The sequence below is a fragment of the Olea europaea genome, unplaced genomic scaffold (genome assembly GCF_002742605.1).
Source record: "Olea europaea var. sylvestris unplaced genomic scaffold, O_europaea_v1 scaffold1616, whole genome shotgun sequence".
Taxonomy (NCBI): domain Eukaryota; kingdom Viridiplantae; phylum Streptophyta; class Magnoliopsida; order Lamiales; family Oleaceae; genus Olea; species Olea europaea.
In genome coordinates, this window is record NW_019233796.1 from 193,640 (window position 1) to 210,092 (window position 16,453).

The 16,453-nt window shown below is 34.5% G+C and overlaps 1 protein-coding gene across 1 annotated transcript; it reads left to right on the forward strand.

Annotated features, from left to right (window-relative positions):
- Nucleotides 1-3,639: 3,639 nt before the first annotated feature.
- On the forward strand, nt 3,640-9,280 carry LOC111377162 (F-box protein SKIP31-like). The gene is made up of 10 exons (XM_023000216.1): nt 3,640-3,696; nt 4,282-4,614; nt 5,512-5,913; nt 6,040-6,113; nt 6,899-6,971; nt 7,266-7,376; nt 7,939-8,113; nt 8,264-8,382; nt 8,881-8,941; nt 9,026-9,280. Exons 1-10 carry the CDS (start codon nt 3,640-3,642, stop codon nt 9,094-9,096), a joined length of 1,476 nt encoding a protein of 491 aa, XP_022855984.1. The 3' UTR covers nt 9,097-9,280.
- Nucleotides 9,281-16,453: the final 7,173 nt, after the last annotated feature.

The window sequence follows — 16,453 nt, forward strand, 5'->3', positions numbered from 1 at the left end:
AAAAAAAAGATCCCAATGAGGACAATTTTAATAATCCCATTGTATATCGTCTCTCGTAGCCTTTATGACTTGAGTAATTAAGCCTGTAAGGGTTTAAAATTTGGTGCCCTAAAGTCGTTTGATTTGGGAGTTATCGGCTTAAAACTCGTTATAGGGGTCATTTAGAAAGTTTAAGGGGGAGACGTTTGTACAAAGGGTGATTAAAGAATAAAGTTATATATAAAAAATTATATGAAAAAAAAAAGAAGAAGAAAAATTGAAATCGCATGACTTGATTAAGCCTTGAACACTTGTTTTATAGAATTAAACATTTGATAAGGGGTTAGTAACTTGGTTGATTCCTAGAAGTTGAAGCAGTAAAAAATATAAGGAGAATCCTCATTTGTTGATATTTTGAACTGCAACCAGTAAAATTTAACCAAACTCGAGCAGTGTGAGAAATTAGGAGTGGAAATTAACCTTAGAATACACCTTGGGAAGAGAAAAGAAAATAAGTTTGGGCGTGTGTGAATCCCACGAGCGAAGTAAGGAAATAATTGACTTTAAAGGTTGGGAATTGGATCAACTTATTATTGTACGGCGTTGCATTTGACTCTCCACACACACCCGTTTGCATTGAATATGTGAGAATTTGACTTGTACATTATAATTTTGAAGTAATTCATGCAATTGAGGCTATGTTTTCAATCTTGAGCTGTGGAGGCAAGGTGTCCAGCAAAAGGTGTTTTTAAATAATCTGTGCTTTAATTGTACTCGTGTGATTCTTAATGATTTTCTTTGGTTTGATGTTTGCTCGAGGACAAGCAAAAGATTAAGTTTGGGGGTGTTTGATGAGTGATTTACACTCATTATATTATGTCATTAATTTCATGATTTCGCCATCTTGGAGAGTATTTTAGAATTGCTAATAAGTGATTTTGGTGTTGTTTTGTAGATTGATGGAAGTGGAGAAAACAATAGCTAAAAGAGGCCAAAAGAAGGAAATAGGCAAAAGTTAGCGAAATTGGATGAAATGACCAAAATGTAAGAGATCCAAAGTTCGAGAATTAAAATGTAATTAATCAAAAGTCGTGTCGAAACTCGTGATGAAGATCTAAGAGTGCTAGGAGTCAATTAGATGAAGGAAGGTGTCCAAGGGATCAAATTTAGTCAAAATATGATCACTAATCATTTTCCAACCGAAAAGTTACGCGCCGAAGTTTTGGTCTCATATTGAGACTCATGTTTGACATAGAAAACGATCGAATTGAAGAATGATACCTGAAGCAAAGTTGTAGCACTTTGAATTAGCTTTCCAACGCATTTAGAATCACTTCAATCGGATATCGAACGAGAAAGTTATGCTGAAAATACTGAAAGACGCACAGAATGCCGTTTCGGGGGTACCGAGTGCCGTAGCGCCCATCTTGCTAAAAACAAGCAGAAAGTCAGTGCCCAGGCACCACTAACACAACGCCCAGGCACTGTATTCTGAAACAGAAGAAAATTATGATTTTATAATATTTTCTCGGCCCAATTAGTAACCTGTTGTTCCCTAAATTTCAAGACACTGTAAATACACAATTGAAGACCTAAATTAAGGAAGAGCCGCACACTAAAAATCTGTGGGATCAAGCCACGCACGGGATTTGGAGACGGCAAAACAGGGAGTCAGCTGCCCAAAAATTCTGGGAATTAGAGAGAATCTGGAGAGGAAGAGCCGACAACTTCAAGAGGATTGAAAGGAGTTCAGCCGACCAAACGCAACGGGAAGGCAGAACTCAAAATTTTGACAGGTTTACTTCTTCAATTAATCAATTTGGTGGAGGGCTAGACAATTTTGAAAGAGTCAAAGGGCAAAAACTAATTGAGAGGCGTGGAAAACAAGGGAAGAATCAATTTACTCGTTTAATTTATTTTCTTTCTTCTTCATGTTTTACACTATAATTTGTATGAATTTAACGTCTTTAATTATGCACTAAACAAATTACCTAGGGTTGATGTAACCGAACTCAATATTATGATTTGATGAAATTCTATAATTATTTAGTTTAGTTTTCTCGTATATATTTAATTGTATCATGATTTTAATGCTTTCGATTGCCTGATCAACAATTGGATAATTTGATGCTCTAAATTTGGCACTCGAGAGAGGAAAATTTAGGCATGATCTAAAATTAATATAACATAGAATTTATAGGTTTCGAAAGAAGTTATAAATATATGAAGCTTACTCCACAAAAGAATCGAGTCTTTTATAAATTCGAGATTTTCAATTTCGAACAGAGATGTTGGAATTGGGGTCTAGGGTTAATTTCTAATCGGTGCTCGAGAGAGGGGGTTAAAAATACATTAGGGTTCTTGATTTTAAATAGGGGAAAACTAATCGAAGTAATTGGAATTCGTTGAATCATAATTGAGAGTTAGGTGAAATCAATCCCTAGGCCTTCTCATTTGATTATTTGCATTCTTCAATTTTATCGCATCCAATCACGTTAGATTTAGTTTATATCATTCACTCATATAACTTTCATTCATAAAATCATCAAATTGTCTAAATAAAGTAGAAATTTACATAATTATAGTACTTAGTCAAAATTAAATTACAACCCCTGTGGGTTCGACATCTTTCTTCAAAACTATATTACAAAACTTGATATTGTATGCTTGCGGTTAAATCACGTTACATAAAACGCGTGGCAGGTCACGTATTCGTTGGTCACAAATCACAAATTTTATAAGCTAACTTATTTTATGGTCATAAAATATCTAATTACATAATTACAAATTATTTTTGGTTACAACTTAACAAATTTTTAGATCACATATTATTTATTTCATTAGTAAAATATTATGTATTGGTCACACATTAACCAATTTATTGATCACAAACAATCAAATCATTTTTGTGACCACCACAAACACTTGTAATCACCACCTCACCACCACCACCAGCTGCATCGTCGTCGAAATACCGCCGCCAAAACCATCATCACCATCTCCCAACAATAAAATGATCATCTCAAACACCGCAACCAAACACCACCACCGTCAGCCTACTACTCCACAACCCCAAAAAAAAAAAAAAAAAATCCTCAAATTTGCCATTGAGCACTCACCACACAACAAACTTTAGCACCGTCATCGCTGCCTGATGGCTACATTACTAAACACTCGGCACCAGATCCCAATTGATGTGTGCACCACGTGTGACCACCACCACCATAAATAAATACGCCAAAACCACCACATCACTTATGACCATTGCTTGTATCATCACCATCACCATCACCATCGCCACAAACACAACCCAACAACCCATCACAAACGCACCGTCGCCACCACATATGTAAACCCACCACAACATACGCATTGCCATCAACATAGCCCAACAATCATTGCTGCAAGAGCTTTGGTACGGGTCACGAATCGCTGCAGCAGTAAAGAACCGGCACTACCTGTGGAATAAAGCTGTCAGAGAAGTGGTATAGAGCATCAATCGGAGCACCTATGGAATGAAGTCACTCTATGCAACAGCAGCAAGTGCAGCGGTGACGCACCATGGCACCACTGCGCGCGAGGTAGTACTGCGTCACTTCGGGCAGTAGTAGCATCGCCTTGCGTAGAAGTACTCCGATCGCAAAGGAGGCGTTGGTTTCGATGCCGAATGAGGGAAAATTGCCTCTTGATCTCCGTCCCAAGAAGGGCAATTATAATGTGAGAGGGGGGGACGGGGGAAATTAATTAGGGTTTGTGTAGGGATTTCAATTGAGTCGAGCCGACTCGACTCGTCAAAGTTCGGCTCATCGAGCTCGAAGAGCGGCTCGTGGGCCAAGCTCACGAGTCAAGCCCACGAGCCGGCTCGTCCAAAAAAGTGGAAAAAAATTAAAATTTTATCAATAAAATTTGAAAAATTTGCAAAAAAAATAAAAATAAAAATAAAAATAAAAATTCACAAACTCGCGAGCCGCTCGTGGGCTCGGCCCGACCTGGCCCATGAGCTCGTGGGCTTAGCCGAGCTCGCCCACAAGCAACGAGCCGAGCACGAGCTCGGCTCGCCACAAGCCCGAGCCGAGCTCGTGGGTTAACAAAGCTAGCTCGGCTCGGCCCGGCCCACTGCCTCCCCTAAGTTTGTGATAAAATTTGTATATATAATATTTAAATTTAAATATGAAATATCTGATTTTTGAATAATAAAACTTTAACCCTGATTTTAGAATATTGATATTTTATTTAAAAGTATGGGTGAGATGTAATTTCCACTAGATATTTTTGCTCTCCGCGAAAGAAATGAATTCATAGGCCCCTAACCGGCCCAATTTTGTGACCCGAGCCCACGACCCGACATCCTTGTCAGACGGCCGAATCCCACGCGAATCTCGCTCCTTCTCTCTCCTCATCTCATCCCGTCGCTTTTCCCCCACCTTCCATAAATCAACGGTTCAGATTCGCCGACGCTCCCATCTTGAATTTGCCGGTGGACGTTCCTCCCGGACTCCACCCATAGCCTATACATACGTATCCATCGATCAATTTTTTTATTCTAAAATTGTAATCTTTATGGCGTCTGATGATGAGGATGAAGTCCTTGCTCAATTCCTGGAATCTGAAGTCCTCGCCGAACTCTCCGATCAGGTTCTTATGTTTCTGACACGATCTTGGATTTTTCAGAATTTTGTTTAAATTGTTGTACTTTATTTTATATACGTTGCATATACGGGATATGGGGGATATATATTTTTGTCCTCAATTGCGTTTAGCACTTTTGTTATTTCATTGAAGAGTTGGGGCTTCGAGGTTTCCAGTTGTTTTAATATTTTTTTTGCTCTAAATTCTCATTATATTTTTCTGATTTGTCTATGTATTGTTGTCTTATAAGTTATAATTTAAAGATAAAATTATCAGGCTTAAGATTTACACTAATATGTAGTGATAAAAAATTAAAGGTTTTGGGGGGCCTAAATTCCCTATTTCCAAGTTTCCTGTTTCTTTTAAGAGGGTGTCATGCTTAACTATGGAACATATTTTTATATTTGATGAATAAATTGTTTGATTTGAAATACTATGCACATCACTAATGTTTTATCATTTGAAATGCAATTATTTTACAAGTTATATGTTGATTATTGGGAAAATTGCCCTTTATAACACAACACATTGAAGGATTGGATAAGCTTGTGAGTGCTAGATAGCTGATAAGTGTGTTTGTGTGGCATGCATTGGAGAAACATCCAAAATGAAGATTTCTATTGTTCAATATGGATATGGTCTACAAAGTGTTGGACACGTGGTCGGGTCAACAGGGTAGGATCTGCGTTTGACGTGTTCGAACAACGTTATCGACGAAAAGGGACATGTTTGCCTTCTGGAAGGCACTTGTGCATTTTTCACTTTTACTGAAATTGAGTCTTTAGGATTCCTTTTGTTCTAAGATTACAAACTTTTACAATATTTATAAGATTTCTGTGTGATATAGACATGTTTACCAGTGCATTTGAGCATAACTATGGTCTCTTGGATGATGTGCTGTAGGAAGAGTTGAAGGCAGCGGAGGAGACAGTTGAGTCGGAGGACGATGAAGCAGAGGAGGAAGACAGAGATGGAAAGAGATTGCATATTGAAGATGGTTTGCTAAGTGAAGAGGAAGAGAAGAAACAGCAAGAAGCAAAGAGAATCAGAGTTGAGGAAGGTGAAATCAGTGATGAGGGATTATCAAGGGCATTAATATCGTCATCTTCATCATCATCCATGGAGTTGGAAGCTGAAGCTGCCTTGTTGCCTCCAAAGAATGGTGGGATAATCAAAGTCGACAATAATGATGTTGACAGGGAGAGTAGGGAAAGTATACCTGTATCCAGGAGGATTGAAACTGGGGTTTGTAGTAAAGTTCCTCCTGAATTATTCCATCACATCCTCAAATTTCTCTCATCAGAGGTATCTAGATTTGCATTTAAATTTTTTGTCATTTGTGTGTTTTTACTATTTCCATAATTTGATTCTTTATTCTTTTAATGAGTTGCTACTTATTATGTTCATTCATCTGTCATATTTGGACTGCAGGATCTTATTGCGTGTTCATTGGTGTGTAGATTCCTAAATTATGCTGCTTCAGATGAGTCCTTGTGGCGTCGCCTGTGAGTAATTTTATGTTCCCTTTCACCTCATCCACAGCTGATACTTTTCCGTATTTGCACGTGCACGGTTGATAACTATTGCTATTTCAACTTCTGAATTTTCATGGTTTTTCCTTCTTTCCTTTGTGAGTGTTAGATTTTTGTACATGGTGCTGTTTTCTTCATTTTCCACATTTTAAATGCTCACTTACTAATAAAAAACTTCATAAGAAGTTTTAGGAGGTACAAATACAGCTATAAATGCAGAAAAGTTACTTGTATTAACAGGAGAAAATTGAACTTCCTGAATATTTATTTTGATATCTTCTGGAGTGCAGTAATTCTAAGGAATATAACTCTATTTCGTACGGACACTTGTTACTGCATGTAGCCAGAGTTTCAGTATTGCTCATGCTCGTGCTTATGTCACTTGTTTATGTGAGGAACAATAAGGTTTTTCATTACTTTGTTAAGCATTTGCCTTTTTATTTGGTTCCAATCTAATAATTAAATCTAGTTTCCTGGTGGTGTGCATCTTATAGTGTTAGGAATTTGTCAGTGTTTGAGCAAAGCAAAGGCCATTAGTTTACACATGCATCTGACAAATTTCCTTCCTTCCCTCTGCTGGTGGATGTTTATGCCTTTGAAAACTTGTACTAATTCTGACGTCAAAGTTGTGCTTCTAACCGTAGTTGACCTCATGTTTTAAATGTGGGTATCCTCCTATTAACTTAAAACAAATATGCTTATATGTCTACTCCAATGCACTCAATTAAAGAAAGATAATATGTCTAGTGTTTGTGCAGATATTGCATGCGGTGGGGTCTGCTGCCTCCAAAAAAGCCACGGGAATGTGCTTGGAAGAAACTTTACATTCAGGTAATTTGAGATTCGAGTTTGAATTCTATGATTTATAAAATTGTGTATATCCTTATATCAATCCCTCGTAATGGGAGGATTAAAGGTCGGTACATCAAATGTAATTATTGTTACATTTGATGTTAAAAATGACGCATTTAACAATTCAATCTCTTGTGACCATTAGGTGCATGTGTGAGAGCATATCTTCATAGTGAATCCATAATTCTGAATATTTCGAACTTTGTGATGGCTACATTTATGACACCATACAAGATTGAATTTTAACACACATGTTATTTTTTTTTCCTGCAGCGTGATGAAGAAGATATGGCAGAGTTTGTTAGGGGTTGCCCTTCTGAATTTAAAGAGTATTACATCCAAATGCAGGCGGCAAAGAGAAGCCAAGCACCTCTTCCTTCTCAGGTAAGCAGCAAATACTGTTTGATGAAATGTTTATGACACATCTAAACGTGGATTGATCGAAAAATGCAGTTCTTGAAGATATTTCAGACTAGATTACATCTAAATTCAAATACTACAGATTATTGTGTTTATGTTACAGTAATAATACTATTGACCTATAAACGATTCACTGTTAAGAATACATTTATATACATATTTTTACTTCTTTACACCCGTCCTATGAAAGATTAATCAAATTAATGAACAGTTAATAATCATAGTTTTGTCTTGTGAACAACCCATTCCTGAGTTCCGAATTTTTTATTCTCCCTCCAAACATGGGCACAGACATGGGCCGTTGAAAGGAAAGATCCTTAGATGTGCATATCTGAGATTATTATTTCGATAGTCTAATACATGTTAATGTTATGATGTGGAACTTTAATGACCAAAATAATTATCTGGCTAATTGCAAGGACTGGTGATTATATTTCTATTGCTGTGGTTTATTTACATTCTTTCTGTCAGATTATGTTATTATGTTGACTATTTTTTAATTTATTATCTATTATATGATTATTAGGTGAATGATGACCATGTGATTCTTGACAAAACACTTGCTGATCAAGTCTCCATATGGAAGAGTAGCCGAGGCCTGGCTGACACAGTGGTAGCTGATCATGCTTGCTCTGGGGAAAGTTGCACGTACTATCAAATTGGTGATGTATTTGTCTGTGAGAAGACTGGGCATGTTCATGGTAAGAAGTGATCTTTTGTTTTTGGAAAATGTGAAGTAGCGATAAATATTTTATAAACAAAACATTTTTTTTTTTTTTGAAGGATGTAAACTCCTATATACTTGTTACCCTGGATATTTGAAACTTTTGGTTTTTCCTTGTTTTGTACAGTTTGCGATGACACATGCAGAGAAGTTATTCCGGATCCCACGAACGAGCTTTTGGTGTGCACCATTTCTGGACGCTGTTTTGACAGATTGCTGTCACCAGCTGAAATGGAACCTGATGCAGTAAGACATTATACTCTTTTTTCTTGTCTTTGCTTGTATGTGGTTCTAAGATTTCTATATTGCTATTGCTATCTTATCAACCGATTTCTCTCCTTCGTGTCCACAATCTTGAAAATAGAAAATGCGTCACAAGGAAACACACAAGTATCTATCTGAATTTTATTTTTAAATATTCCATCGGAACGGTTTTGCTATGAGTACATCCGGGTTGACACTCCACAGGGGGGTGTGGCTACGATTATTTTGTTAGGCTCGGGCCCCACCCCCATGTGCGTGGAGTGTCATCCAAGGTGTCAACCCGGATGTACACACAGTATTATTGCCATCGGAATAATGCAAATTAAATAAATGACATGTACTTTTTTACTATGATGATAAAACATGAAATACAATTATTTTTTATTATTGGTATGGAACTAGTGTGATCTGATGCTTTGACCCCGACTCTCCATTGTCATCTTTTAATCCGATGCTTGTCTTATGCGGTTGAAAATTCAGGAACAGCAGCAAGGTGGTGCTACTGATGAAGCAGAGCCATTTATGGGATCTGGCCGGTTTGGTACGAATCTTTGTAGTATCTCATAAACTTGTGAAGTGATTTTATATTCTTATTCTTTTGACTGATGGCATTTACGTGTTTCAGCTCGAGCATACCTACTCGGATATAATTGCAAGGACGAGCAAGAGCTAGAAGCTTGTTTGAGGTTTTGCTGATCTCGTTTTGCATGTATAGCTACTGTATGCGTAAAAATCGTTTGGCTGTTAGCAAAATGGCTTGGAACATGTTCCAACTTTTAAATATTTAATAAGATTACAGTTGCTTAGAAACTTTGATAGTGTGATATAGTGTTTGTTTGGGAAATATTACTGGAGTGAAATATGATTTTTTTTATGACAATGTGTGGTTAAAAAAGTAAGGAAAATTTAAAGATTCCACATGTAAAGTTGAAAATGAGTTTGAAGAAAAATGATTTCAAATAAGATGTGCCAAACAAACCCTTAATGTACAGACTTCTTCACTATTTGCACATTAATGCTCTCCATGGATCAGGTAAAATTAGAGATCAATTTGTGCTAGATGGTGCAAATTAACATGGGAAGGGGAAATGTTTTAATCATTTATTCATGGGATTGAGCATAAAATTACAGTGCCATATTATATATTTGGAATAAGAGTGATTGATGTGTAGGTACAGATATCGAGCTCGAACTGAGACGGGCTTGATCATCTGGTGGCAATAGAATGTCTTCTTGAGCTTATGGAGTGTTGACCTCGTAGCCATTTTGATGCCTAAGTTAGTATTAGGGAATAAAATAGTTATGTAGAATGTAAAATGATTAATTGTGAACGCTTGTTTAATAAGAATTGAACTGGTTGAATGGTAGCAAGACTTGTAGATGCAGTTTGAATCGTAAACAAAAATAAATATAAGATCTCAGAAGTGAAATTTTGTTCGATTTAACGACTGAGTTCGTAATTGAAGATTGAAAGCTAACATTTTAAAACATTTTGTCCTTGTTTGAGCCTCATTCTTTTCATAAAAATGAATTTTATGAATAGTGTATTGATGAGAAATATGTGGTTAAAAAATAAGGAAATTTTTTGAATTTGCTTGTAATATTATTTTATTGAAAAATATGTGATTGAAATGATGTCAAATCACTCTTTAAAAATGTAATTTTTCCAAAAAATGGGACTCAAACATCGACTTTATAATCTCCAAGTGAATTGGGCAAGATTAAAATTGGATTTTCGTATATATATTATTCTAATTCTTAAAACACATCTAATGCAACGTCTACGAATTGAACAATTTTTGTCGTCATGAAAGATTCGTTATTTAAAACCACCATTGTATTCTTCGCCAAAATAGTAAGAAGCTCATGAATACAAGATAATCGTGCCACTAACTGGATTTCTAATCCTAAAAGAGCCATTTTGCTCATCTCGAGAAATTCAGCGTTTGGTTCCTCATAAAAATTAGCAGACTGTCACAATCCTCCAAATCAATCTCGATTAATGGAGCAAAATCATATGCGACTAATCTATCTTACAAGTTGCATCTATACAACAACCTGAATTTTTATACTCCATCAATCCCTTAAGGGCAGTGCTCTGCGCACAGCTTCCTCACATGAGGGGATCGTACCCTGTACGGAGAAAAACCCAACCCTTAATTGGCAGCTACCGTTAGGCCCTCAAAACCTTCTCCATCCTAAAATTTTCAATCGACGGCTCTATACATGTAATTAGACCCTGACTAATCTCACCATCGTGCTGCCTCGCATAGTTGCAAAGCATGCACTATGGCCCCCACCTCGTCTCATCTCCATAAAGGTCAGATGTGATCTGTTGTTGATGGATAATCAACATGCCAAAACTTAAGTTGTTGATGGATTTGTATTAATTCATCTCTCTCGTCTCTATTATAAAAATAGACACCATGATCTCTAACCTAACCTCTCCGAAAACATATATAACAATAAATACGTGATCATAAATGTGAATTCGTGCAAGTTACGATAAAATCTCAACGATCTGATGAGCACCGGTTTTCATGATGTGTCATATCAATTCATTGGTGGACAAAAAATTTTGTGAGTTCCATCATTTGAATTAAACTTATTATCCACCAATGAATTAATATGACATCACCAATACTCAATATAAGATGAGCACCGGTACTTGTTAAATCATCTCTCTCTCTTTTTGATTGTGTATAAAAATTTGTGTTCTTGCTTCAATATAATCGTGCTTTGATATTCTCTCGAAATTCAATTTATTTCATAATAGTGTATGTGTCTATGTATGTAATTCGCAGTCCGTTTAAAAAAATGTTCGCCAGTTAATCCTCTTACTCAATGATGTTGAAGCCTATGATGTTATCATGGAATCACATGGTGATGATTCAACAAGCTAACAATTATTGTTTTTGTCTTTCGGCCATCATCAATTTTTGAATTGCTTATTCAATTTAGGAAATGACATTAATGGAGAACGTGAAATAAGTTGAATTCAAAAAGGGTTAGTTACAAAATGTGGTATGTGGGCTATTTTTTAAAGGAAGTATATGTAAATATATTTCATATGTCATCTAGTATTTTTGGTTTTAATAATCTAACATAGTAGATTATGAAATCCTTTTTTTGGCATAATGCAGATACGATATTTTCCGTTTAGGAAAGTACCTTTAAAATTAAGAATCTTTTGAAATATCATATGAAAAGTATTTTAAAAATAAAAAAATACTGTATAAAATTAAGTATCAGTTTTTTTTTTTTTTTTTTTATGAAAAAGTGACACAATGTCAATTTTTAAAGTTAAGTGTCACTTTTTTTTATTAAACAATGACATACAATCACTGTTACTAAAAAAGAATGGTGTTTGTAACTTAAAAAGTGATAAAAAAAAATGACATACTTAAAAAAGTGATAGAAATTCAAAAAAGCGACTTACTAAAAAAAAGTGACAAAACACCAGTTAAACATTGAAATAAGCTCAATAATGCGATGGAAGTATTAAAAAAAAAAAAAATTGGTGAGACAACCACCGACTCTCCTCTTGTTTCGTTCACCACCATGCATCTTAAGTCAGTTCATCAACAAAACACTAATCAAATCGTTAAACATCTCTAAGTCAATTCATCTTCATGGTCATCATCAACGTCATCTACCAACTCAACAAACCCATTAATCATATAAAAAAATTTTGAGAGTAAAAAGTACTGTATAAATGTCCATGATGTTACCAGATATTACTTGTTAGTCCTTACAGTCTTCAGATTGCAATTTGATCACATTTATGTTAGAATAACATAATACTAATATTTATGATGATATAGAACAAATAAAAAGGCCGACTACCATAACCAGAGGTGTCATTCTTCATCCAAGTCGAGTTCGCCGATCGTCTCCTCTTGTCAAAAACAACTTCGAAAGACTTGTTCTCAGCATCACCATTGCTGCCATCCTAAGAACTGGCACTAGAGCTAAATCTGGTTGTTCCTCAAGCCATCAAAAGTACTACAATGGACTGCAATATCTTTGCTCCCGTTAGCATAAGAGGCTCAAACAGTTAAACAGATGAAATATCAAACCCTCAAACGGATCATTAAGTGAGTCTTTCCTCACATGAAATTCAAAACAAAGAAGTACAGGACATAGAATTAATACAAGTACCATGTCAAGAAATAGTACAATTGAACTAAAAACACAAGCATGCACATCCTAAGTGATCCTCAATGTTTTAGTAGTAGCCATTTACTTCTACTGGTCAACATAATGCATCACAAATCATGGTGGCGGAGATTAGTAATGCAATCGTGTATCGGCAGTCATTGGCAGAGCAACCCATATTAGTGTTTCTTGATGGAGCAATCAATATAAAGGCAAGCTAACATACTTTATACTGTCACATATAAAGAACTTATTATCATCATACATTTATATTATTTTCGTATCAAATAAAAGTGAAAGCAAAGTAGAACACAAAATTAGTCTTCAGCTTTTATCCCTTTGGTGATGAATAAACTTGAAATCCACGTTGTAGAGTTAGAATCTAAATATTGAATGTAAATTTGAAAAAATCTTACAAGAATAGTGTGGCAACAGCGTTGATGAATCCAAGTCCAAAGAAAAATAGCTCCACTGCTCCATATATACCACCTGAGGTACAGGAGAAAATTCAAATGTCCCCACCAATCAAATTAAATGATTTGCATTCTATCTTTCCCTTTGATAACTAACTCTACAACTAAATAGGCCACAAATGTGAAAACAAATCAGCACAAACTGGCCCAAAATAAAGAAACACAAGTAAAGACAATCGACATAGCAATGGAGATAAGAAGAATGCACTTGGAGAGCAAAATGGAAATCTGGTGTTGGAAGTTTTGGCCGGATTTGTGGCTTCTAGTTTGAAGCTTTCTCAGGTTTTGGTTTGGGGGTGTTGGACGTATTATTTGCGGTGAAAGGATTTTATTTAATTTTAGAGGTAGTTTTCTAATTTGTCATTTTTTGAGGGTAGAGGGCCTAATTTCCTCCTTTTAAAAAGTGGAGATTACATGAATTAAGTGACTTCAAGATCTCAATTCAAATTCAAGAGGTATAAGTTATTTATTTTTTTTTTTCAAAAATTAGATATAATTAAAATTGTAAATATTGATAATAATATGAGGGATTCATTTAATAGGCCCAGTCAAACAAAATTTTTATTTAAAAAGACTATGACCTATCTTTTTTATTTAGATAGCCTTAGGATACAAAGAAAAGGAAAATACAATTTTTAAATTACTAAAATATCCTTATATGTAAAAGACATAAAGTCCCAATTCCCCTTTCAATTTCCATTTAACCCCAATTCAATTTTGGCTTCCTTTCTTCCACAGTTGGATCGGACATTCTCTGCTTTTCTTCTTCTTCTTTTTTTATCATATTCTTCTTCATGAAACCCCAAAATATAATATTATCATTCTCTTAAATACTCACTTGGTTGAAATAAGTAATCAAAGTTTATAATATTCTTGATGGGTATTTGAAGAAGAAGAGAAGGTAATGTTAAATTTCAATATTTTGGTTACTTTCTTTTTTAATTTTTCTGAATCACATGTTGTGATTCGTGTTTATGGTGTTCATTTGTTAGTAATGGTTTTATTTTTTTATTTTTTTTTATCATCGAATTATAGATTTGATATGGGTTGCTTTCCCATTTTCTCATTAGCTCTTTTTTTTAAATGAATATGCTGGTAAACACATCTTTGACTATTCTATTTGTTGTTCTATTATGAAACATATATTTCATTTTTTCCGTCCAGAATGACTTACATATCGTTTTCTACAAACCATAACGACATACATTTCGTTATCAATAATGTACGAAATTTGATATTTGATAAAAAAAATTTACAATTCTTATGTTAATTGTAATTATGGTCATCATGGATATGTTATGAATTCAATTTGTTTTCTAATTGAATATGAACAGTCAGTTGAAAGCGCTTGAAAATGAAAAATGCAATGAATGACAAAAAGAAAACATCGATCATTCTTGTTTGAAAAGCAATTTCTTATGTAAGCTTGTATAAAGTTAGAGAGACGTTGAATGTCGATATAATGCTATACCAAATGGAGATGTCAACTTTTGTCCCTACAATGTCTAAGGCTCCAACTGTAAGAAAACTAGTCATGTTCGCACCACTTGTTAATGTCAAACATCTAGTAGTGAAACTTAAAGTTGTGCAATTGTCGTGACTTGTAATTTAATTATTTTGTATTTATTGGAAGCACAAAATGGTTTATTAGATTTTGTAGTCATTGTGCTATTCTCACTTTTATGCTATTAGAACAAAGTTAAAGTCTTTTTATGTTGTTATATTTTTTTCACATTACAAACAAACGACTTTTATATCGTTATAGTTGACGCGTATATCTTTTCAATATGAAAAATGCATAGATTCATACAACGACGTTGAAATTGTTCTTGAAACATAAAACGAGATTGATGTCATTTCAATACGAAAATTGCACTAATTTACATAACAATATTGAAATCGTTCCTGAGACATAAAACGAAATTAATGTTGTTCTAGTATAAAAATATGCCACTTTATTGATTTTCATAATGGCATTGAAGTCATTATAGACCAATAATATGATATGGATGTCGTTATATAAAAAACTTACATAGCGCACGCGACATGGGGAATCGTTGCGTTCGCTTCCAAGTGACCATTTGCTCTCGAGTGGTAATGATATTAATATCATTATATATCTATATTGTTGTAGTTATTATTCAAATTTGAACGATTTTCAACACGTCAAATTTGTACTAAAACAATATGGACATCGTTATGTTATTTTGTGGTTTGCTACATAACGATATAATTATCGTTTCAATACAATTTTGACATCGATATCATTTCAGTTTAAATCATAAATAAAACAATATATATATCGTTTAAGTTTATATAAAAAGATATGTATATCGTTTCTGCTAAAAACAATGATTCGACGATCCACGACCACCCGATATGTATTCGGCATATATGAGACGATTGAAATAGGTCAACAAGTGGATTTGATCTTACTCAAAAGAAACTATGGGAACATTTCTGTTCCCACGATTGTATACAACATCTGAACTATTCCTATAGGAACAAGTATCTTCGATCGTTATTTCTAAGTCATTTGAATGTCATCAACCCACTTGATAACCTCTTTCGACCGTCTTAGGTATGTTAAAGACGTGTTGAGTGGTTGTGGACGGTCGAATCATTATTTTTAGTCAAAACGATATAATTAACATTTTTTGTGAAAAGAAACGATATCTATGTCGCTATAGTTATTATTTGAACTGGAACGATTTTAAACTCGTCAAAATTGTCTTAAAACGATATGAATATCGTTATTTTATTTGTGAGTTTGATACATAACGACATCATCATCGTTTCAATACAATTTTGACGATGTTGATATTGTTTTAGCTTAAATCATAACTAAAACTACATACATATTGTTGCAATTAAAATAAAACAACAATTATATCGTTTCTGCTAAAAACAATGATTCGACCGTCACCAGATATGCATCTGACATATGCAGGATGCTCAAAATAGATAATCAAGTGGGTTTGATCTCACTCAAAAGAACTGTGAGAATATTTTCGTTCCTATGATTGTATACAATATTCAAACTATTTCGACAGAAAGAAGTATCTTCGTTCGTTCTTTCTAAATCATTCAAATGTCATCAACCCACTTGATGACTTCTTTTGATCCTCCTAGGTATGTTAAAGACGTGTTGAGTGGTTGTGGAGAATTGAATCGTTATTTTCAGTCAAAACGATATAATTAACGTTTTATATGAAAAGAAACGATATCTATGTTGTTATAGTTATTATTTGAACTGGAACAATTTCAAACTCGTCAAATTTGTACTAAAACGATATGAATGTCGTTACTTTATTTGTGAGTTTGATACATAACGACATCATTATCGTTTCAATATAAGTTTGACGACGTTCATATCGTTTTAGTTTAAATCATAACTAAAACTACACACATATTGTTGCAGT

Excerpts from the sequence above, each read along its gene's own strand:
- LOC111377162 (XM_023000216.1), top strand. The coding sequence starts at position 3,640 with ATGCCGAATGAGGGAAAATTGCCTCTTGATCTCCGTCCCAAGAAGGGC. Across the intron at positions 4,615-5,511 it reads TCGCCGAACTCTCCGATCAG|GAAGAGTTGAAGGCAGCGGA; the intron begins GTTCTTATGTTT and ends GATGTGCTGTAG. Across the intron at positions 8,114-8,263 it reads GAAGACTGGGCATGTTCATG|TTTGCGATGACACATGCAGA; the intron begins GTAAGAAGTGAT and ends TGTTTTGTACAG.